A 23,188-nucleotide genomic window follows, 5' to 3' on the forward strand; every position below is an offset into this window, starting at 1 on the left:
TGACCAGCTATGTAGTTAATGAGGAGATCTCGAATTAATTATATCGTTATCTCGGGAAAACAAAGTTTCGTTATCTCGAGATCTCGAGAAAATTATCTCGTTATCTCAGGAAAACGGCAGTTGTTATTTCGAGATAATAAATCGAGATCTCGAGAAAACAAATGAAATTAACTCGTTATGGAGGAAACGGAGGAAATAAAATGTATGAATGCATGGCCCTTTAGGGCTTCCGTACTTCTGCCATATTTTTCATTGTTTATTAAAAATATTTAAATTATATATTATTCCATTTTATTTTAAGAAATATGGTCTCTCTACAACTGACCTAACATATTTATTATATGTATGTGGGAATTAAATAAACTGACTGAAACTGAATCAGTAAGAAAATCAGGGAGAGAAAATTCTGTGGCTGATAAACAAGAAACATCAGAAAATCCTCAGATGATAAAGAGAATTTAGAGCCAAATTTGACTGTAAGGCAGTAAAGACGAAAGCTTTTTTCTGTTTTTTCTCCTGAAATTTGATGAATAGCTTCTATTCTTATGTTTAAAAGTTTGTTTTTAATATTTGATTTTAAGAATGAGCCCTGATCTTCAACAGAGTTTGTATGAACTGCTTTATAACTGCTGCAACATGAAGTCGAGCTCTTTGAGATTGATGATTTAAAAATGAATTCTGTGTTGGAGATTAAACTGCAGACAGGCCTTTAAATCTTCAGCTGCCAAGAGTGAGCTCTAATCTCCCCCATGGGTTGTTGGATGACGAAGGGGAATGCATGGAGGCTTAAGATCTTGTTTGTGTCCCATGCTCTTTATGGTTTATCGTTTTATTTTTATCATCATTTTATCTTCTGCAGTACATCTCCCATTCTTTTGAATCTGTGTTCCATGTTTTGGATATTGTTTTATGACTGAATAAAACCAAACCAATAACAGTGAGTTCTGTACAGTTGTTGTGACACTAACTTTTTAAATGAAGATAATTTGCCTCTCTGTAACTGCAACATCTTGTTTTTACAAAGCAACACTTTGCAGAACAGAAAATCACTCTATCATTCCTCTAATCGTCCTGCATGTGGAGGTTTTCAGGGACTTTTTCGATCATTTATGCCGTGTCATCTCCTGTCACATCACTTATCCAGCGTATTATACATTATCACGCTGAACATTCACTACATGGCATTTTTGCAGTGGTATGGGCCTATTCTATTTTTAACCACGGATTACGTGACTTTTTACTTAGTTGTGCCCCGTTCCACTTAATCTACATCCATCAGAGGACGGCAACCACCTGCATTTATTTATTTGCTTTAGTTACTAGTTACTTTGCAGATTACATGCTGCATCAGAGCTAGAGTAGCACATTTTTGAATTCATCTATTTTATCTGCAATTGGGAATTTAAAAAATGTATTCTGATGATCAGAGACGTTCTGCACATGCTGCTGACTCATTGTTTACAGTACTGTATATAACCCAAGATTATAAAAACAACAATTCCTTTATACCCACAGCAATCAATGTATATTGTCACTGAGTTTATTTTACCAGCTGTACGGATTAAATTTGTACAACAGGGTCTTTCATTTTCAAATATTAAAATATTTTTGGTTTAAATTAGTGATTCTGTGGACGAAACACTAGATTATGTTGAAAATCGAGCATATCCCTGACCTTGAAAACATTACAGATAAAGTAAGCATTTTCCACACTTTAAGTATGAACCCTGAATGTCGTTCAACAACAAAGTTTATTGTGATTGATTAAATTCTTTGCATGCACCAGAAATAACCCCTGAAATAATTAATGTACAGTACAAACAACATGTGCAAGTCTTTGTTTCTTCACCCTCACATGCATCTTCAATCTGATAATTAGCTCTCATAACTCAAAGGCACACATACATGATGATCCATTCAGTACATATAAATCTCATACAAGTACCTCACTTGAATTCACACCTCGGTCCAAATGACAAACTGAAATCTTCTGTTCCTTTGCTGAGTTTCGCCTCATTCACAAAGACAAGCACTTCAAAATGATCCCTCTGTTACTGTTGTGGCACAAGTGGTTTAAAGATGATCCCAAGACCCAGAGAGGCTGCAAAGCTGCTAATGTTTATAACAGACCAGACTACCAGCCTGACTGGTCTGAATGGCACTTCTTCTTCTTCTAAAGGCTGGAGCTGATTCTCCTGTGTTTCATGTGACTTGTTGAATTATGTCCATCAACTTTTCTAGTTGTCAGATGTCGTCTAATTCTCCAGATTAACCTCCAGTGCTCAGTTTATTCTGCAGACGGAGGAGAGAGTGAGAAAAAAAAAAGATAGTGACGAGTGGAAAGTGAGAGAGGTTAGAAGGAAGAAATCATTCTGTATGTTGATTCGTACCTTCTTGGCGTTGTCCACACACTGCATGTAGGCCGAGGCGATACTCGAACAGGACAGAGTCTTTCCTGTGTTCTCCTTGTAGCATTTCAAAATCTGACTCTGCAAGTCACCACAGACGGGCTGGATATTGACACGCCTGAGAGAGAGAGAAAACAGAACAAAACATCATGTTGGTTTGGACGTTAATACCACATTCAAACTATCCTATTATCTCTTTATAATGAATCAATCTCTTTTGTCCCTGTACCATGTGTCACTGAACTCTACTTACCACATAAACTGTAAAAAAATGTATCTAAATAATAAGATTTGATTATAAAGAAAGGATATTTTGCAGATAATTACAGCATTTATTCAAACAGAGTGATTCAGGACTTACGCAAAACGGTTGTGCGTCTCCTCTTTGCCCTTCTGGAAGCTCTCAGCAGTCACTTTGTAAAACTCAGTGCACTGTCAAAGTGATAAAAACATGACGTGTTACCTTCAAGTTCATACAATCACGCTGTCATTTGCACAGGAACACTGCGAACACCACAAAAGAAAACTTGCTAAACAGTGAGCTGAACATTTCTTGCTCCGATAATCTTTTTGAGTCATAAATATTTATCGTTATCAATAAAAACAAAGGATTTGGATCAAGTCTTGTGGGGCTTTGATGTAATTTAACCCTGAAAAGAGATGTATGAATGAGGAATAATCCAAATGTTGCCCACCTTTGCCTCAAGTTTTGCGACGTGTTCCTTGTAGAGAGCGCCTCGTTTCAGTAATTCTCTCTCCTTCTCCTCCAGTTGATGAGCCTGTTTGGGGTTTAAAATGTTTGCGTCACTACACCTCAAAAAACAAGTATATATTCATGCCAGAGCTACATTTCCATTAATATTTTGTAAATGGTGATGCACAGTTTCCACATGGTTATAAATGACTTTTTTGTCTCATCATGAAAGAAATACAGAGCAGGAAAACACACACAAAATGTAGATGAATAGAATGAAAGTGAAAAAGTGAGTCATGCACGTATTAACTTCTCCCGTCTTACCTTCACCTCCATCCACTGAAACAAGACAAGAGGGCAAGAAAGAAAAAGACATTAAGAGGAGGAAAGAATTTAAATTTACCAGAGAGATCCTGTCACACACACAGATCGCACATGTTCTCTTGTTCTTACATAAAGCTGCACCATGAGCCTCTGATCTCCTGTCTTCAGCCGCTCCTTTGCGATGGCCTCCGTCAGGTTCTCGGTGTACGCCGCCTTCTCTGACTCCAGCGTCGTCTTCACCTGCTGCTCCACCTGAGCCTGAGCTGCTGCTGCGGCCTCTGCATGAGCCTGAGCCCTCAACTCCTCCAGACTTCACAAAAAAACCCACAAAAATGAAGGTTGCATTATGGCACGATGGAAGCAGGTCTTTACTCATAGCATGTCAAAAATCTCTCTCCACACACACACAAAATCAATAAGAAAACAGAAACATTTGTTAAACTAGCCATAACCTGAAGTATCCAATTATTACCAGAACAAAAAAACTCTGCAACTTCCTCTCTGAGTAAAGCCACACACACACACACACACACACACACACACACACACACACACACACACACACACACACACACACACACACACACACACACAATGAGACATGACAGAAACCTTCACAGTAATTATTTCTTACTGCTGCTGCAGCTCCAGCCTCCTCTGGCTGATTTCCTCCTCCAGACTCTTCTGCATCTCGTCTTTGATCTTCACCCTCAACTCTTCCTCCACCACTTCAGGAGAAACAGGCAGAGCTGCACGTAAACACAAAGAGGAAGAAAGAAGAAATTTAGTTTATTTAGTTCAAACTGTGGCTACAATCATGAACACCGTGTTGATCAGCTCACCTGCTGCAGATGGTGGCACTGAAGCGACAGCAGGTACTTCTTCCTCAATGGCCGCGGGCAAAGACAGGGTGATGGCGGGCTCCTCAGCAGGCGGTGCTGGATCAGGTGGAGGTGGAGGTGGTGCTAGAGGCTCGACGAGAGGTTCGCTCACAGGTGCATGTGTGGGTACGATAGCCAACTCCAGACAGTGACAGGGCGGTGGAGGCTCTTCAATAGTGAGCTCTGGAGCAGGAGAGGGTGCTGCTACAGGCTCTGATGGAGGTGGAACCAGCTCACATGGAGGCAGTGAAGCCACCACTGGAGGCACTTCCTCAACTGCAGCAGGTGGAGCTACAAGCTCAACAAGAGACGTCTCCATCGGCGGTGGTAATACTTCAACTGGAGCTGAATCAACAGGACAGGGTGGGGTTATTGGTTCAACTGGTGTAGATTCAACAACGGGTGGAGGTTGGAGTGTTTCCACCGGTGCAGTCGACAGGACAACAGGTTCAAGAGGTTCAACAGAGAGAGCTACAGCAGGAGGTTCAATAGCAGGTGGAGGTGTCACAAGTTCAGAAGGCAGAGATGAAGCGAGAGGTTCAGTTGGAGCAACAGCTGCTGGTGCCTCCACAGGTGGAGGTAGGAAAACAGGTTCTGCTACTGACGGTGTAGATGGGGCCTCTGGTGGTGGAACGAAGGACTCAACAGGAGGTAGGACTACTGGCTCCACTACAGCAGGTGGAGGAGGAAGAGGAGGAGATTCAGGTGCCACAGGTGCTTCTACTTGTGGAGAAGGTGTAGATGGAGTTGAGACAACAGGGTCGGGTACAGGTGGAGTTACTGGTGGGGCTGCAGGCTCCAGGGAGGTAGGAGGAAGGGTTTGAAACTCTATAACAGGAGATGCTTCCACTGATGGAGGTGTGGATGGGGCTTCCTGAGGAGGTGGAGATGGAGGTGGGGCTGAGACAAGAAGGTCGGCTGGAGGTGTAGTTATTGGCTCTACAAGTGGAGGTGGGGGTGCAAGCTCCACAGAGGAAGGAGGGAGAGAGTGAAACACTACAGGCGGCGGGGCCTCTGCTGACACAGGTGGGGATGGGGCTTCCTGAGGAGGTGGAGGTGGAGGGGGGGCTGAGACAAGAAGGTCGGTTGGAGGTGTAGTTATTGGCTCTACAAGTGGAGGTGGGGGTGCAAGCTCCACAGAGGAAGGAGGGAGAGAGTGAAACACTAGAGGCGGAGGGGCCTCTGCTGACACAGGTGTGGATGGTGCTCCCTGAGGAGGTGGAGTGGGGGCTGAGATAACAGGGTCGACTAGAGGTGGAGTTTCTGGTGAGCCTGCAGGCTCCACAGAGGCTTGAGGAAGGGAGTGAAACTCTACAGGTGGAGGAGCCTCAGGTGCGCATGGGGCTTCCTGAGGAGGTGGGGGAGGGTCCATTACAGGTGTAGTTTTTGGCTCTGCAAGTGGAGGAGGAGGTGCAGGCTCCAAAGAAGGAGGAGGGAGAGAGTGAAACTTCACAGGAGGAGGAGTGACGAGCTTTACGGGAGGAGGAGGTTCCACCGATGGAGGTGAGGATGGGGCTTGCTGAGGAGGTGGAGGGTCGATGAAGGGAGGTGGAGGAGAGGTCAGCAGAGGTATTAAGTGTTCGACAGAAGGGGCGGGAACTGGGGTGGGGGTTTGTGTTTCAGGTGAGGGTGGAGGAGGATTGTCATTCTGTGAGAGCTGAGGACAGACGACCTTTGAAGACTCTCTCATCCGATTGATGACTTTGTCTGAGAGCTGATAAAAGAGGGAAATAAAATATACGATAATAAACATAATTAGCATTTCTTTTAACTCTAATGTGTTCGCGTCTTTCTGAAGTTGCTGTTTTTGCAGCTTTTTTGTCCACATTATTTCTACTTTAGTTTTACAGATCCCAGGTCCGACCTCATTACACCAGTCCCTGCTGCCCCACACAGGTTAGCTCTATGTTTTACCGCTTGATTTTAAAGCCTTGAAAGTTCTGCTGAATTACTGTATGTGATTTGCTGACCCCCGATGAGCCTGACTGCCGTTTGAGACCCTCCAGCAGGGCCCTACTAATGGTTCCTAAACTCGACTTGGCCACCAAGGTGACCTTGCTTTTGCCGCCTTCCTGGCTGAGGATCTCAGCAAACTAAACATCCTCCTTTAAATCTCTTCCACTCTGGAGAATGAGTTCTGCAAAAGCAAATTTTCTCTGGAAGTTTGGCCAAATAAACTACATCCATTTCTCACCCAGGTCCTTTGTTTGCCATTTCTCCTTTTCCAACTCTGAAGCCAAAAACTGCCATATTTGAAAGTAGGGCAAGTTAGACAGCAAAATACAGATAATTAGTTACGCCTGCACACCTGACTTCTCCTGGACGCAGCTCGTTCCCAGCAGCGTTTTGCTATGATATAGATATCCACACCCAAAAGTTGACAGGATTGGTTCCTTAGATCTGTGACGTGTAAAACCCTGGGTGTCTGAATCTGTTTTTTTAAGACATTGGTACACTGGCCATGGCACTGCCTGCTTATTTTGCTCGTGATATGTGTTGTATCATATAAAAAAACACTTGCTTTTTTTTCCAAGATTAACTTGATTTTTATTGGAGGGGGTCTTTAACACTCAATTGTTGTAGTCATTAGATTAATTTATCTTGTTTATGGATCTCACTTACTGTAACCTAAAATAGTATAACAGATGATTGGTATTTGAAGGGTGCTATATAACTAAATTATTCTTGCTCATATTCTTATTATGATGATGATGTGAGGCACCTCTCTACCTGTCATTCCCTCTTTCATTGAATTATGTTACCATCAAAAAATACTCTGAGTACCAAAAGTTAAAGTACTCTTCTGTTATGCAGAATGGCCCATTTCAGAATGATATGTATTATATAACAGGACTATAATTATTGACATAGCCTGATATTGATTTCATCACTTGAATGTTGCAGCTGGTAAAAGTGGGGCTAATTGTAATTACTTTGTTGACTGCTAGTTATCTTAACCTATAATAATATCAGATTATTTATATTTTGTATTATTAACCTCAATATGCAACTAGCAGCTAGACGTGTCAAATAAATGTAGTGGAGTATAAAGTGCAATATTTTTCTCTGAAATGTAAATCTACTTAGTTACAATACACCACTGAGTAAAATAGTTCTCTTAAAGCTCCTTTAATTATGTTTTTGTCTTGTTTCTTGTTCAGGATCTTGAGTTTCTTTTTTATTTACCCTCAGAGGTATTTGTTTTTCCTGTTGTCCACGTGACACCTGACCATTGCCTTTCTATATTTAACACCAACACCAGAGCAGAGTGAACCATGAGGTCGAGATCAATACTTTCCATATCACAGGATTAGGGGCTTTAAATTAAACATCTTCCAGGTCTGCACGTGTAAAAAAAAAAAAAAAAAAACCCTCATGCACTCTGCGGCGACTGTGTCCCCCTACACACCTTTTGTTTGCATACTTTCTCCTGATTCAAATTCATGCAAAAGTCTCCCTGAGCTTTCACTCACCCGAATGCCCTTCACAAAAGTGACTCCTCCGCCTTCTCCATCCTCATGAGAGAAGTGACTCGGGCTGTTTCCCCCCATCCACACCCGCAGCTGCACTCTGCCACCAGAAACACTGACGTTACTGCGAATACTTTTTAATCCACAACGTGGATCTGAGCTCAGTGAAGTCAGCAGCTCCTGCAGCTGCAACAATCTGCCCTTCCCACCGCGGAGCGTCAACAAGAGCTGCTGCTATTGGTTGCAGCTGAACAACGTCCCTCTGGATTGGTCGACAGGTCAGAAACGTGAGGGAACATTGTGTCCCAGCCTGTTAAATGTGTAAAACTTACAAAACACAAACTCCACACAGACTTTACAGTGTGTATGTGTAACCAGGTTGTGTTTAATTTCAGTGCGCAGGGAGTGTAAAGATTTATTCAACTAAACAATGAAATTCCTGTTGACAAGTACTGGATCAATACACCTGAGACAATTTGACACATGAGAAAGAAAAAAACATACAATCTGTATGGCATCACGTTATTGTGTAATCCTACTAATGCACGTTAGCATCAGTGCTAATATGGAGTGGAATATTAGCTGTCGCGTTTAGAAAATAAATATTCACACAACTTTACAGACAAAAGTAAGCTGCGCCAAGATTTTGCATCTGTGAACGCTAACGAGGTACGAATGCTAAAGACTAGAGCTGATGATATCCTTTATTTTTTTATAATCAACAAATCCCAACAAAAAACAAACTAACAAGTAGTCTGTCATATTATTTTCTCTGTTATGGAGCTTTATTGTTAAAAACAATTTAAAACACATAAGTGCTGCTGCTACTGCAGATAATAATCAGCTTAACAATTGTGTATTAATCCGCAGCTGAAAGTAGTTCCCTACAAACGCACTATTCACTCGTGTTAGAGTAACGTTCATGAAAAACTACAGTGGCCAGATGTTCTAGGAAATTATTTAACCATTAAAAAAAAATAAAAAAATAGATATATTTGTGTCCTGTTTTTAAACCTGCATGGTTTTTTGGGCCACTTGGGGGCAGTGTACACAGGCTGTGACCACTGCAGGCATATTATCTACGGTGCAATAAGGCTGCAATTAAACTATTTTCATTATCGATTCATCTGCCTAATCATTTCAATCAGAAAAAAGTGAAACTAGCCCATCTCAATATCTCACAGCACAATTTGACATAAAAAATGTCTTGTTTTTTCCAACAATCCAAAGACCGTAATATTCAATATGTTTTAAGACCAAAAAAGGCAGCAAAATCTCACAATGACAAAGTGATCCATCGAATCTTGATCTTAAAAATGGCTCTATGTAACAATCTGTAGGAATTTACATGTATTAATCACTTTTTTTATTGGCTATATGTGAGTAGATTGTAACAGGACATGTAAAATGAGACCTTTCCTGTTGTCTTCACAAGCCTGTGGATGATTTGTTTAAATTGTATAATGCTGCTGGACTGTGGATTTCTTTGTGAAGGACTCTGATTTTCTGCGACAGTCCAAAGGATGTGACTTTATGCACGTTCTCGAGTGCCTCATCTCGGTGCGTCTCTCCGCTCCGCTAACAAAGAACTACAGTAGCTAGCTTTAATTTAGAAATGGAGTCTGCTGACGTAAAGTAATGACCGGCTTCCAGCACGACACAGAAGTTCCACAAAGCCCCTTTAAACAATTTTTTAGTTGGTAATGAAAATAGTTGCAGATTAATTTGCCTTGAATCAAGAAATCATTGCAACTCTAGAATTATCATCACATTTAACGCTGATATGGTGAAACAGTCTAGGAGCAATTATGGAGCAACATTATCATTCATCTGGAATCGTGTTTCTGTCGACATAATGATTGTAAGTCTATTCTCTTTTAGTTCTGTTGTGGTCTTAACGACAAACCTCCTGAGGGAAATATCCAGCTCTTTAGCTGCTAAAAGCTCCACTATGTTCACCAGCTCGTCATTAACTATGTCCATTTTCTGTTGGTGCTGAGCAGGAAGTATGCAATGTTTTATTAAAGCTTCTTTGCTGAAACCAGCTGTCGAAATACACGCTGTGAGAGTGGAGAAAGTTTACCAGCGTGTAGATTATTTTGATTAATGGTTTCTGTAATTTTTTTTCAAGCAAAGATTCCAATATTTGTTCTTTCTAGCTTCTTAAATGAAATGATTTGCTGCTATTCTTTGTCATTTATGATAGTGAATGAAGAGTCTTTGGGTTTTTGTTGGATGGACAAAACAAGAAATTTGAAGATGTCACTTTGGGCTCTGGGAAATCTTGATGAGCATTTTTCAAAATGTTTTGACATTTTATCGACTAAACGATTAATAATGAAGAAAATCATTAGTTGCAGCCCTAAAGTGAACCACAACAGTAAAGTTGTGAGACAAACGGGTAAACAATGAGCTGAAAGACGGTAAAGATAACGCTCTGTAGAGTTGAGAGGAGTTGCAGATTCGGGCGATTGTTCGTCACTACCAGCAACTTTTCATGGGATTTATTGACAATAATGAAAATAACAGCAGCTTTATCCTTTAACATGTAGTGTGTTGGTGTGAGGGGGGCTTACTTAAGTCCTATGATGTGCAATCAAGTATGAAAACGAAATGGCAAAAATGTATAAAATCGCTGCAGGATAGTCACCAAAAAACAATTACTAAGTCCAACACTGTGGCGGTTTATCTACTCGACCACCAGTCCCTTCTTCTTCTTCACTCTGCCTTCTTCTCCTTGACACTGGGTCCACGCAGTGCCGCATGTATGCTGCTGTGCACCTCCGTGTACAGCAGAGTTCCCAGGAAGACCACAGCCGTGCCCACCCAGTGCCAGGTAGTAAAGGGGTTTTGGAAGTAAAGGATGGAAAAAATGAGGCTGAGGAACTTCCTCAGAGTCACTACCAGAGTGACGGTCAGCGAGGCGCACTCTGTGGTCAGAATGAACACACCGCGGATACACACATATCTGAAAGAACTGGTTAAAGTCTGAAACAAGAGAAGATTACACTTAAATTACAAGAAGGTGAGTTATATCTGTAAGACAGTGAGATAAAGCTTGTTTTGACAGGATACTGTGTGATGACGTTGACCAGCAGGTAGACCCACATTATCGGCACCTTCAGTCCAATTTCAGGAACAACGACAGGAGCTGAGAGACAGAAGACATTTATTCACATCTGTGAGTTGAAGATACAAATCATTAACTTTCCACCCGCTAAGTCTCCTGAATTAACTCACTGCTTTGACTGAAGTAGACAGCGTGGTTGTAGATGTTTGTGGAGAGCAGCAGGAAGCCCGGCAGAGGTAGGCAGTGCTGGACAGAGAGAGGAGAGACAAACTTACTCAACTCAAATGAAGCACAACTTTGCCTGAAGCCGTTTGAATTCTTTGGGTGTGTTTTACGTGCCGGAGTAGAAGACTCACATTATAGAAGAGAGCCTCCTTAGAGTGTTTTCCATACTGCTTGTACAGCGTCTCTTGGAAAATACCCATCCTCGCAGACATCAGCAGAGCAAAGGTCAACATGCCAATACCTGAGTGGACAGAAGCAAACAAAAACAACAAAAATCTGTTTTATGGTGTCATTTTAATATTGCCGGTTGTTTCTATCGATTAAAAAAAAAAAAGTTTTCAAATTAGAGCGGAAATAATTAGTTGAAAGTCATTTATCAAGCGAAAATACCAAATATTTTCTGCTTTTCTCTCTTTAATGTCATTGTAGATGTAACATCTTGGGGTTTTGGACTGCTGGCTAAAAATAAAAGTTATGATGGACATTTTCCCTACCTTCTGACATTTTATAGTCTCGATGATTAACTGATTAAAAAATCAAAATAAAACGTATGATGGAAATAATCGTTAGTTGCAGCCCTAGTCCAAATGAAACGTCAACTTAAAGAGTTTGCAACCTAAAAGTCATCGGTAGCCTTTTATTTTAAAACGGTCAGGTCTGACTCAATTAACCAATCACAGAGGCGAAAGGCTTTGTAATGGAATGCTCATGTTGCATATCGCCATGTCATTCGGTCAATTAACCCTAACCTTCAATAAAAATGACAAAACTGATTGAATTACACTTTACGACAACAGCCGTAAACATGCATAAAGACTCCTTCATGTTCATGATAGGTGTCATGTCAGACCCCTTCAAATAAAGTGGTACCAACTCACCTATCAACCAGTGCATGACAGCATAAAAGCCTTGCTCTTCTGATCCCTCATTGGCCACATTCTGCAGAGACAAAATGACAACATGCATTAAATATATTAGGTATTTCAAGAGAGAAATTTGTATTGAAAATATCACAAAATATACTTAATGAGTAAATTAAGCATTGTTATAGTGGTGCAGTGTGTTCTGCAGAGGACTCACCACTTGTTTGGCAGACATGATGGTGCAGATGAAGATGCCAGCTGAAACTAAAGCTATTGACAGGTATTTACTTGTTGAATACCTGAAAGGTGAGAAGACACAAATAACTGCAATCAAACTGCGGACTGATACTGAGACATGAAGGTCATAGGTGTTATTGTTGTCAGAGTAAGCAGGTATTCACCTTTTCTTCAGGATTATTATTCCCAGGATCATGTTTGCAATCAGTGACCCCTGCAAATAAAAAAAGGCAGCAGGTCAAACATGGAGATCAGACTGAGGTGGAGGTGATGGATGGAGGTTAAAGCAGACAAACAACACTTCTTACTGATCTGAAGATCATGTGTAGCGGCATGGCGATGTTGAAGTTGAGAGCGTAGTTGTTGATCACACTGACTGTGAAGAACATGGTCACCATGATCACATAGTTTCTGGACAAAAAAGAGACATGATGGGTTAGTTTTAGCGCAATATCTTTCCTGCAGTATGAATTTCAAACTCCATCAACGAGTGGATTTTTTTTTTTCTTACCTTACAGGGATTGCTGATTTCTTCCTCCCAAAGTTTGCTTCAAAGATGAAACCTTCTAATGCAATGAATAGAAACTGGGCGAAGGTGACGATGTTGCCGCATCCTGGAAACTCTCTGAAGAACACATCAGACAGAAATCAGGCAAGAAAAGACCAGATTTTACAGTATATGAAGTGAAGCTAAAAATGTTTAGCTTTCAGTGATGCAGCTGCAAAACATTTACTACTTTACAATAGGCCAATGCAATATGTGTATGTTTATTCATCGTCTAGTCTCTCATTGTAATCGGATTGCTGAAGTATTTTTTATGAGTTGCAAATTGTGTTCTCTCTTTCTCAGACTTCTCTCAGAACTATTTCTGTTATTATATTGAAATTTCTTGAAAAATTAAGCTGACATTTTGAGGTTCAGTTCATGCACAATATGCAATTTCTGCTGCTTAGGTATCCAAGAAAACAAAACAAAACACAAGGCGTTTGCTAAGGATAAAAAATCTTCACTAAAAGTTATGAACCTGACTGAAGCAGTGATCTGCGGAGGTGACCTCCATTGTTCGGTGTTTATGTTCTGCAATGCTGACTGCCAGCTGGAGCTGGAGGGAAATGTACTTCACTTAATGAGTGTAACGTTACTGAGAGGTGAGGGGAAAAAAGAGGAGAGAGAAACTGAGTCTCTGGTGAGTGCTGAGTTTAGTGAGAGGCTCAACTGACTTCAAACACAAAGACACACCCTCAGTGCGAGCCGTCGTTCAGCAGCTTACAGCTTCACAGATGGTGAATACACAATTAAACAACCACCAATGCTGATGAAAATCTATGTGATGTGACTCAGGCACAAAAAGCCATTTACTTGGCTGTGTTGAATAAAGATTAGCTGCTTTGTTTTTAATATTGAATGCTTTCATGTTTTTATCAATGTTTTATTTTGCCATTTTTTAATGTATGGACCCAATAAATATAGGCTAATGAGGATAAAACAGACAAATAACTAACCAATGTTTTTGTGCAACTTAATTTGTACTTTGTATCAACCTTTATTTCAGTTTTTTTTTACTTTTTGCTTGTTCTTTCTTTTTAAGTATGACTATGGATTTTATTTCACTATAGTATAAAGTACAATGTATATTTAAACTATGTATTATTTCCCTGTGTAACTACAGTATATTAAACATCTGGGCACAAAAACTACCTTTTAGATGAATTAAGTTCTCTAGTGTCTTATTTTATGAAAGTACCATAGTGACCACTCATGAGAACTTAATGAAGAGTAAATAAAGGTTCAACACAAGCACAAGCACATGAGTAAAGCTACTTATTGAGTATCTAAATGGTTAGTTTCCACCTCTGACTTCATGCTAATGTGTAACTACACTTTACATACACTCATGAGAACTTAATGAAGAGTAAATAAAGGTTCAACACAAGCACATGAGTAAAGCTACTTAGTGAGTATCTAAACAGTTAGTTTCCACCTCTGACTTCATGCTAATGTGTCACTCCACTCTAACTACACTTTGCATACACTAACAGCTACTCGTTCAGTCACCACAAATAAGTGACAGCTGTGAAAACGTCTATGTAATAAAGTCTACGTGAGTTCATTCACAGTCTAAGTTTGTCACTGACCTTACAAGCAGCTCCAGAGACACCACATTGCTACAGCATCCGATAAAGACAAGACCAATGGCAAAAGATGTCCCCATGTTGTCTCACTGCTGAGGAAAACTCGGCGGAGAAAATGTCACTTAATGAAGCGGATTTCTGATCGGAGCATATTTGCAAATAACCAGCGGTTAATGTTTACTGTGAGGTTTCCTCTTCCACTCAAACTCCTGTTTGAGAGAACGCGTCTAAATCTGTGGTTGACCTCTTCCTTATTGCGTGGGCTCATGGGAGTTGTAGTTCACTACTGAAATCAAGGAAAAAGGTGCGCAGTGTCCTTAAACCGTCTGTATTTAAAACACCATTGCAAATGAAATACACGTATTGTTTTGGGAGCAATAACAAGAGTAAATATTAGTGAAATATGTATAAAATAACGGACGGATAGCTGATATTAACTCGTTAACGGCGCAACCGCTGCGCAGTCGTGACGCACAGAAATGTTCGAACGCGCATGCGCAGATCAGAAGTTTCGTCAAAAAATATGAAGAGCACTCACTCTGACCGTATATCTGGGTACCAGAAAACACACAGAAGCAGATAAAGCAGTTAGTTTAAAAAAATAAATACTCTGAAAATCTGAAAATAACTCCGACATGTACATACATATTTGGGTCCATACAGAGCAGAGAGTTCTTAGGTAGCAGAGTATCAGATCAGTGTTAAAGATTACTGATATATTAAAGCACAAGCAGAGTGGTGATGTTAAGCAGATCAAGGAGGAGACAGTTTACCTACTTCATGTTCTGTTGGGTAGTTTATTCTATAGTTTATGTAAATCTTAACCAACAAAGTAACAAGCATGTGTTCAGCTTTCAAAAACACAACTGATGGTTGGACCAAGAGAACCATCTTTCAACGATCTTTGTTGGAATACGCGCTTGCGTGGCTCCGGAAGACGTAACATGACGTGACGTGGCGTAGCAGCAAACCGCTAGCTTTGCCTTCATCGCTGCTCCTGTAGCATCAGTTAGTTACCGCTAACAGCCAAAGAAGCAGGTCAGAGTCGTTGCGAGCTTTGTGTGAACTGATAAATCCTCCTGCTGCTGCCAAAATGATTTCACTCACGGATTCACAAAGTAAGACCGGGTCATGTTTTCACGCTGTTCTTTGTCTGTACAGTGTTTGTTTGTGTGTAAAGCCCGGGGTTAGCTAAATGTACGAGGTTAGCAGCTCAAACGCCATTGGCTGAGAGCGATGCTACGTCATGTAGCAGCACGTCACCGTTTCAAAAAGAAGAAATAATTGTGGATAAATTGGAAAAATAAGTCATTTATTTTCTCCAAAGAACCTTCCATTTATCATCTATTGGTTTATTTTTATTATCTTAATCTATTTACATACTTGTTACTACTAATTACTTAAATCAACAGGTTAAAAAAACTGTTTCGATTAATCTTTTAATGGGAAAATGTTGCTGACTAAATGTAATGTTAGCATGAAAGTGTTAGCATGTAGTATGATTTTCACTTTCATAATTATGTTTTTAAAAAAACAATATTGGGATTTGGCAGTCATACGCAGTGATTTGCAACATTACCCACAATAACCTGATACAACCAGAGATGTCTAAAGGGTAGCTATGTTAATATAAACAGTGTGGCAAAACCTATTTAGTCTCACCCACATATACTGAAGATTAAAGTTGTTTTTTGTTAACGCAGTCCTGTTCTTATTTCCTGTAGTTTTTGTTTGTAATGATATTAGTGTCTGCAGCTGCTCAGTTTTAACAACAGTTTATGATGTGATGTTACAGCTATAAGTGTTTTGTTTCTTAAATCCTCCAGAAATTGGGATGGGGCTGACAGGGTTCGGTGTGTTTTTCCTCTTCTTTGGGATGATGCTGTTTTTTGATAAAGCTCTCCTCGCCATTGGAAATGTGAGTTGATCAGTAATTCTATCACCAACGTCTCCCTCATATGATCTGTGAGACGTGTTACATCTGTGATCGTGTTGTTCGTCTTTGCTTTCTGTGCAGATTCTGTTTGTCTCAGGCCTTTCCTTCGTCATCGGCCTGGAGCGAACGTTCAGATTCTTCTTCCAGAGACACAAAGCGAAAGCCACCACCTTCTTCCTGGGAGGAGTGTTTATTGTTCTGATCGGCTGGCCGATCATTGGAGTCGTTCTGGAGATCTACGGGTTCTTCCTCTTATTCAGGTCAGCTCAAACAGAAAATAAAACGGTCTCCTTATCATCACTATCCTGAATTAGTCTTAATTTTTGGTCTCACCTTATTGATGCTCTCATTAACAGGGGATTCTTCCCGGTGGCAGTCGGCTTCATCAGACGAGTTCCAGTGCTCGGCGTTTTGCTCAGCTTACCAGGGATCAGTTCAGTAAGTACTTCATTACAATCGATGATTTGAAATTTGAAAAATATAAATTATTTGAGATGTAAAACTTGCTTGAGATGACTAATTCATCACAAAGAATATTTAGTCACCTCTGTTTCAGTCCTTGTTATGTTATTTTATGTTTTAATACTTTTGAGGGAGTTTTTTATATAAAGCTGCTGCTACAACATCCTACATAAGATAAATCCTGAAAAACACTGTATTCACAGGCTGTTTACAACACTAGACCTTGATGCTAATATTTTGACAAAGTAATCTAACTAGCTTTTGTCAGAGCTTTCATCAGATCCAGACTGAGTGATGCAGTTGAAGCTCTGGAAGAAGTTTGAATTTGAGTGACTGTCAATCTGTATGGATTTAGAAAACTTAGTTACAAACACTGATAGGAGGTCTTGTACTGAAATGCGAGAGCTGGCAGTCGCTCTCTTGTCTAGCCTGATAACAGTGTCTCCCTTGTATTTAAAACGGCCTCATGAGATTCCTCTCTTTAGAGTCTGCTGTCTGTGTGAGACCTTTGTAAGTTTATGAAGACTGTCAGTGTCCAGGATCAGTTATCAGAATATAATAGTCTTCATGGAAAACTTCTTTTTCAGTGGTTTCCAAATCTTGATTTAGGGTTAAACGATATCTAATTGTGCCAACATCATGCTCTTATTTGGTTGAAATAAGCCTTTAATTCAATCCATTAGATGTGAAAATATTCTGGTTCTACACACTGTTTTCCCACCTGTTTCTCTCCTCTCCTGATATTTTGAAATCTAACGCAGTGAGTTAAAGGTTTATTTCAATTGATTGTGGGAAAGTCAAAAGAAATGGATAATTTTCTGTTGTTTTTGAGTGTGTTTTACGATGATAAAATGACTGTTTCTGCAACTGGAGTCCGGTGTCATTGACAATAATGATAGTGAAGGATCTTATTCAACAAAGACAGCGTTAACAACAACAGCCTGGCTACTGTCCAGAGCAACAAAAATACGTAAGAATCCCAATTTGACCAAGAAACCCTGATCCTCAATGCCTTGAAAAGAGTAAAACACCTGGTTTTATTAAAGGTAGGCAGGTTTTCTCCCTTACTGATCTAGTAGAAATGGTGCGTTTCATTGCAAGTCAGAAGTCAGAACTGCCTGCAGCTGTAGCAGTCTCACTCAACACTGGACTCATTTCTGAAACTGTCCTCATTAATCACTTGGACAAAAAAGAAAATCCTTGAGGGAATAGTGTTCAGGATGAAAAAATGTCTAAGTTACCCTTTAATATTGTTTAGATCTTCAGTTAATGAAACATTTTCACAGATATCTTAAGTTTTTTCTTTGTGTTTTTATCAGAATCAGTTTAAGTTGTAAAAACTAACTGTGGATTGTTTTGTTTTTCTCTTTCAGCTGGTGGATAAGATTGGGGAGAGCAACAATATGGTATAACAGAGGGCTGTTTTTGTGCCAGAGGAGAGTTTTAGTATTTATCATAGTCTCTATTAGTGACTGTATATTTTGGTCGTTGCCACTCCAGAACTGTGAATCCAAACATTTTCCTGCACAAAAGACACAACTGTACCTGCGGACGTTTGACTGACTTCATGATGTTTTTTCTATCTGACTTGGACGACGCTACAAAGAGATTTTTTTTTATTTTCTTTTTTGCATTTTAAAAGCTGGAAGCAGGTCTCCCATTTTGTATCATTCCAGTCTGATATTTATGGACTGATAACTTGGGACCACTGGATTAATTCAGCGGAGAGTCAGGAGCTCTTCACAGCGTCCACTTCTCCAGATCGTGTGCCTCAACCGTCACTGAGAGCTTTTTGTTTGAGTTGTTCCTGGAATTTTGTACATTAAAGTAAATAATGTTGAGCTAAATGTTGAACCTGAACTGTGGAAAAGGTTGAAGAGGTTTGTTATGGACATGTTTTACTGTAACTTTTGTAAGTGCATACTTGAAATAAAGTGTGTCTTTTATAAATGTGTTTTTATATTTTTTCGCTGCAGAGATCAGATTTTTATGCCACCCAGTATTTTAGTGTAATAACCCTGGTTTAAAGTACTGTGGGTACTAACTCCCATTGCTTAAGTGTCATTCTCAACAAAGAGCTTTTGAGTTTTCTCACAAATCCAACAATTTTAGTTAAGTTAGATAAGTAAAAGTTTCAGTTCATGTAGCATTTTTATTGAAATATGCCTTTGATAATTAAAAGAAGCTTTACTCATCCTCTTAGTCTCTTATTTGATGTACAATGATAATATTAGCATTATATTTTAACGCTTCAGTCCACCATTTTAACATTTTTTAATCGGTATTTACAGTAAGCATAAAAAAAACAGTGTAGCAGAATTAACTACATATCAAAGTTTTAATTTATGTGATTATTATCGCTCTCCTTCTCTGTCACACACACACTTATGTTGTTTTGTTTGCCAGCTTTTTATGGAAACCATCAACACATTGACTGACCCGACACAGGTGTCTACACCCACATTCTCACTGACACGCTGTCATCACATCAGCTTCATTCATAAAAACCTCAGAGGTGACGTCATCTGGCGCTGACCCCGTGAAGAGACTCTGCTGATCAGAAAAGTTTAAACCTCTCGCTCTGATTAACAAGCAGTGACACTTTTAACAACACCTGTCACTCCCAACATGACGTAATTAAACTACCTGTCACGCTCATCAGTCGGGCTGTATAATGAGGTGGTTTGCTTTGTTTTCTTTATAATGTGACAGCAGAGGAGGATTGAAGCACTAATCAAAGACAAGCTGCAGCCTGCAGGAGAGCAACAACTCAATTAAACAGTAAGTTATTTTCATTATATTATTATTATCATTATTATTGTTCTTGTTGTTGTTGTTGTTGTTGTTGTTGTTGTTGTTGTTGTTGTTCTTCTTCTTATTATCATCATTATTATTTTTTTTTATCTTTCCCTAAAATATCCAAGAAAGCCAACATGCAAATTTCTCTTAAGATTGTGTTACCATTAAAATTAAAATGTAATAAATTTAGCATTTATAAGAAGTATACAAACATATTATATACTGTTAATAACACATTGTAATGTGGTTGTAAGCAGAAATTAGAGTCTATTAATGTTTTTGTTAACACTCATGAGTGGATGTTGGCGTATAATGTAGTAAAAATGCTATTACAATAATATAAAAATAGTTCGTTAAAGAGAGGTCATATTTGTCGACAGACACTTTGCAATAATTAACACTTGAAAATGTCCTCATATCTGCTTATAACTGCTATTTATTGAATAGTGGTGGTGTTGTTCCTTCTCTTCTATTCCTATAATCATGAACTGCACTGTTTGTGCTATTTTTAATTAAATTAAATGTCATTACAGGATTCAACAATGTCTCTAATTGTCTCGTTACTTGTGGTGACATTGGTCAGCCAGTGTTGGAGTGCACCACAGGTGGGTCAAAGTGGATTTTCCTCTTTAATGTTTAAGATGAATTTAAACATAATTCTGAGACAAACTGTTTTTCTTTTCTGTCACTTTTCAGCGGAGAAACTGGACTCCTCAGGCCATCTTATACCTGAAGGGAGCACGTAAGAATTTGCAAAATAAATTTAAAACTGTTTTTATGTTTTGATCTGCCCGGTTGAATTAAACGCTGCTGAATGCTGATCTGTTACAGAGGGACACCGCTCAGTGTTGGAGCGCACCAACAGAGAGGAAGGAGACACTTTACATTCAGGTGAGTGTAGTGAAGCTCTTCAGCTGATGGAAAATAATGTCATGTAAACAGTGGCGTTGTATTATTATTGGTAATTTAAAGGTTTATCACTTCATAATAAGTGATCCTTTGAAAGGGGTTTACAAGTTAACTATTGACTTAACGGTTATTAATGATTAACGAGTGCTTTTTATTGAACTTTGAACCTTTTTATTGACTTGAAACACCTGTGGTTGAAAACAGCCATACACTGGGGACTCTGAGGACTTGTGTCCACCACTTTGTTTTTTGTTCCTATCACTTTTCAAAAGCAGAATTTTTTCAAATAAGTTCTGAAAATAGTTTTCACTAAAGAAATGTTACCTGACAAATGAAACTGAGATGCACACTGCAGGTGTGTTATTGACATTATTTGACTGACATGGTGTTGAAGTAGTGGATGTGTCGTTTTGATGGCTGTTACTTGGTTGGTCAACGTTATCGTGACTCTGCCCTTTTGTTGTGCCCTCATGCAATTTTTCTTCCTTTATCTATCTTTATCTACTCTGACCTCATAATGACTCGTACATTACACTGCTTAAAATCTCACATGTTAACGACTGTTAAAGATTTTAAAAAGGCTCTTTATCTGAGCTCTTATGTCTTGAATTGATAATGTGATGTGTTTTTTTTTGTTGACATTAATAACCGCAGACTTGATCTGAATACTTTACTATAAATGATGGTCCTGAAAGATGGATGTTTCACAACCTCACAACCCAAAAGGTGTTCTACGTAGTTTTGGGAAAAAAAAGGAAGAAATTCAGACTGAGGATTTTAATATTTACAATGTTATTTAGGTAATAATACAGAAATACTCAGAAATATTTATTTTTCCCCATAACTGAATAAACAAGCTATCCTCAGAGGAAAATAAGGTCCCCAGAACCCTAGCTAGAAAGTTGGCAGGGTCCGCCAAATATAAACAAAGTAAAACAGTATGAAATTGTGTTGTCCTTTAATGTCAGTTTGTTTATTCGGTAATTAAAACAAAGAGAGTTTGTTTATTTACTTTGTTAAGGCTTAAAAAAATCAGTCAATGAAGATTTTTCTCTTCTGATTACAAAAACTACATAGTGCACCTTTAATAGGTTACACTGTCTGTGAGCTATAAAGTATATAAATATATATAACATAAATGATTCATTAACCTTCAATAAAGCCATTTTTAAAATTAACTAATTAACACTTTATAATGAGTTATTTGTACTAAGAGTCTTATCAGTTATATCAGTTTGATATGATGACTTTTTCTCCCAAAAATGAATGTCAGCTTACAGACAAACATGTCTCCTCTATGTTTGTATTTTCTTTCATGGTTCCTGGTTTTGTATCTGGTTTCCTTTATTAAATGTCTTCGTCTCTCTGCAGTGAGTCACAGCCTGAACAGTGATGGACGCGGGTTGTCTTTGTCATCGATTCTTCTGGAGCTGCTGCAGCGAGCCGTGGAAGAAGGTAAAACCCTGAAAGTTATTTCCAACACTGCCTCACCAACAACTGAGCAACTTCATGTTTTGAACTGAACCTTTTTTAAAATGTATTTTCTTCCTCAGGTGGAGGCAATCCAGACAAATACTCAGACGAACAAGAACTTGATTTGAACTATTTTTGACATGTTCACGTGTTTTTTCTTGTATTCATCATGTTTTGTGTCACTTCTCACTGTAGTATAATTAATTATTTCATTAAACGTACTGTATAAATAAAACTCCCTTGCCTTGTCTGTGAGCTGTGACTGTTCAATTATTTCTGGACTTGAATGATCACATCTCCTACTCATTAATGAACTTACAGACAGAACAGAATCCTCAAAATGGACGGATTTCCCTTCACGGTCCTGCATATTGTTATCGATTGAATAAAAAAAATAATAATAAAAAAAGAGTCTGTCAGCTTGGGGCAACAATTAAGTCATTCACACCCCACCAGTGATTAACACCATGCTAAACACCATTCATCATCACACTGTCTACGCCGAGGTCACTGAGAGAGGCGGCTCAGTGAGTCTTATTGGAAATGGCAGCCTGAACCAGTCATGACTCGGTCAAACAAAGGTCAGCAGCTGACATGTAGAAGAGTCGAGCTTTTAATCCAGATAAAAGTCAATTTGTTAATTAAACCGGCGTTTTCTGTTTCCTGCTTCGACAAACCTGTGCTGATTTTTGTTTGACACCAGCTCATTCTTTAACAGGCTTTTCATTCGTACACAGTCAATGTAACCAGAAATTTCAGATCTGTTAGATTTGGGAGAGGAAACATCAACTGTGCTGATATTTTGCATCGTCTTTAACAATGTTTCTCCTTCATGTGATTAATGTCTGCATTCCCCTGCAAACCTGATGCACATTTTGGCTGTCCATATAGATATTTAAGGATGGACATAGACAGTAGGTGATTTGTTCGTTTATAACAGGGGGATGGATTCATCATGGAGCCATGATCGGGGTCATAGATTCCAACTGTTACAAACATCAGTTCAGATAAAAGATCAATGAGTTAGACAGACGAGACGAGCATATCGAACTAAACAACCCCTCTACCCCTGTCTGCTACTTGGACAGGGGAGATGACATCCCCCTCGAATTGCCTCTTGGACATGGATAAGGAGAATGCAGACATGTGATATATTCCTGAAGAAACTTTCCTTTGTTCTTTCTGTAAACAGTAAGAACAACTTTAAAGCTTTTGTCACCTTGTGATTTAGACAATTATTAATAGTCTAATTGTCCCTTGTAAAGAGTATTGAAAAACAGACTAATTAAAGGGCTCATATAATA

The 23,188-nt window shown here is 39.2% G+C and overlaps 4 protein-coding genes across 5 annotated transcripts; 2 read left to right on the forward strand and 2 right to left on the reverse strand.

Annotated features, from left to right (window-relative positions):
• Nucleotides 1-1,732: 1,732 nt before the first annotated feature.
• Nucleotides 1,733-7,988, reverse strand: LOC141000886 (uncharacterized). 2 transcript variants are annotated; one of them, XM_073471770.1, is made up of 9 exons: nucleotides 7,781-7,988; nucleotides 4,269-6,021; nucleotides 4,061-4,175; nucleotides 3,556-3,736; nucleotides 3,427-3,441; nucleotides 3,104-3,187; nucleotides 2,770-2,840; nucleotides 2,391-2,526; nucleotides 1,733-2,292 (listed from the first exon to the last, which is right to left on the reverse strand). In XM_073471770.1, exons 1-9 carry the CDS (start codon nucleotides 7,856-7,858, stop codon nucleotides 2,269-2,271), a joined length of 2,457 nt encoding a protein of 818 aa, XP_073327871.1. In that variant the 5' UTR covers nucleotides 7,859-7,988; the 3' UTR covers nucleotides 1,733-2,268. The 2 variants fall into 2 exon arrangements, with proteins under 2 accessions (XP_073327871.1, XP_073327872.1); XM_073471771.1 differs by lacking the exon at nucleotides 3,427-3,441.
• A 144-nt stretch (nucleotides 7,989-8,132) lies between these two features.
• Nucleotides 8,133-14,542, reverse strand: slc35b4 (solute carrier family 35 member B4). The gene is made up of 10 exons (XM_073471772.1): nucleotides 14,309-14,542; nucleotides 12,684-12,797; nucleotides 12,481-12,583; nucleotides 12,337-12,386; nucleotides 12,153-12,234; nucleotides 11,951-12,011; nucleotides 11,204-11,313; nucleotides 11,018-11,093; nucleotides 10,853-10,928; nucleotides 8,133-10,745 (listed from the first exon to the last, which is right to left on the reverse strand). The coding sequence occupies exons 1-10, from the start codon at nucleotides 14,383-14,385 to the stop codon at nucleotides 10,496-10,498; spliced, it is 999 nt and encodes a 332-aa protein (XP_073327873.1). The 5' UTR covers nucleotides 14,386-14,542; the 3' UTR covers nucleotides 8,133-10,495.
• Nucleotides 14,543-15,289: 747 nt separating this feature from the next.
• Nucleotides 15,290-18,653, forward strand: golt1bb (golgi transport 1Bb). The gene is made up of 5 exons (XM_073471773.1): nucleotides 15,290-15,423; nucleotides 16,132-16,223; nucleotides 16,323-16,501; nucleotides 16,598-16,679; nucleotides 18,077-18,653. Exons 1-5 carry the CDS (start codon nucleotides 15,399-15,401, stop codon nucleotides 18,113-18,115), a joined length of 417 nt encoding a protein of 138 aa, XP_073327874.1. The 5' UTR covers nucleotides 15,290-15,398; the 3' UTR covers nucleotides 18,116-18,653.
• LOC141000944 (spexin prohormone 1-like) lies at nucleotides 18,597-22,081 on the forward strand. The gene is made up of 5 exons (XM_073471831.1): nucleotides 18,597-18,615; nucleotides 20,167-20,244; nucleotides 20,334-20,393; nucleotides 21,783-21,866; nucleotides 21,965-22,081. Exons 1-5 carry the CDS (start codon nucleotides 18,597-18,599, stop codon nucleotides 22,021-22,023), a joined length of 300 nt encoding a protein of 99 aa, XP_073327932.1. The 3' UTR covers nucleotides 22,024-22,081.
• Nucleotides 22,082-23,188: the final 1,107 nt, after the last annotated feature.

The sequence above is a fragment of the Pagrus major genome, chromosome 8 (genome assembly GCF_040436345.1).
Source record: "Pagrus major chromosome 8, Pma_NU_1.0".
In the NCBI taxonomy this organism is placed as follows: Eukaryota; Metazoa; Chordata; class Actinopteri; order Spariformes; family Sparidae; genus Pagrus; species Pagrus major.

Coding starts and splice junctions, on each gene's coding strand:
- LOC141000886 (XM_073471770.1), bottom strand. CDS start 7,858: ATGGGGGGAAACAGCCCGAGTCACTTCTCTCATGAGGATGGAGAAGGC. Junction 3,737..4,060: donor AGGCTGGAGCTGCAGCAGCA/GTAAGAAATAAT, acceptor TTTTTTGTGAAG/TCTGGAGGAGTTGAGGGCTC. Junction 2,293..2,390: donor GTGTGGACAACGCCAAGAAG/GTACGAATCAAC, acceptor CTCCGTCTGCAG/AATAAACTGAGCACTGGAGG.
- slc35b4 (XM_073471772.1), bottom strand. CDS start 14,385: ATGGGGACATCTTTTGCCATTGGTCTTGTCTTTATCGGATGCTGTAGC. Junction 11,094..11,203: donor AGGAGGCTCTCTTCTATAAT/GTGAGTCTTCTA, acceptor CTCTCTGTCCAG/CACTGCCTACCTCTGCCGGG. Junction 10,929..11,017: donor TGTCTACTTCAGTCAAAGCA/GTGAGTTAATTC, acceptor TCTGTCTCTCAG/CTCCTGTCGTTGTTCCTGAA.
- golt1bb (XM_073471773.1), top strand. CDS start 15,399: ATGATTTCACTCACGGATTCACAAA. Junction 15,424..16,131: donor TTCACTCACGGATTCACAAA/GTAAGACCGGGT, acceptor TAAATCCTCCAG/AAATTGGGATGGGGCTGACA. Junction 16,502..16,597: donor GGGTTCTTCCTCTTATTCAG/GTCAGCTCAAAC, acceptor TCTCATTAACAG/GGGATTCTTCCCGGTGGCAG.
- LOC141000944 (XM_073471831.1), top strand. Junction 20,245..20,333: donor CTTATACCTGAAGGGAGCAC/GTAAGAATTTGC, acceptor GATCTGTTACAG/AGGGACACCGCTCAGTGTTG. Junction 20,394..21,782: donor AGGAGACACTTTACATTCAG/GTGAGTGTAGTG, acceptor GTCTCTCTGCAG/TGAGTCACAGCCTGAACAGT.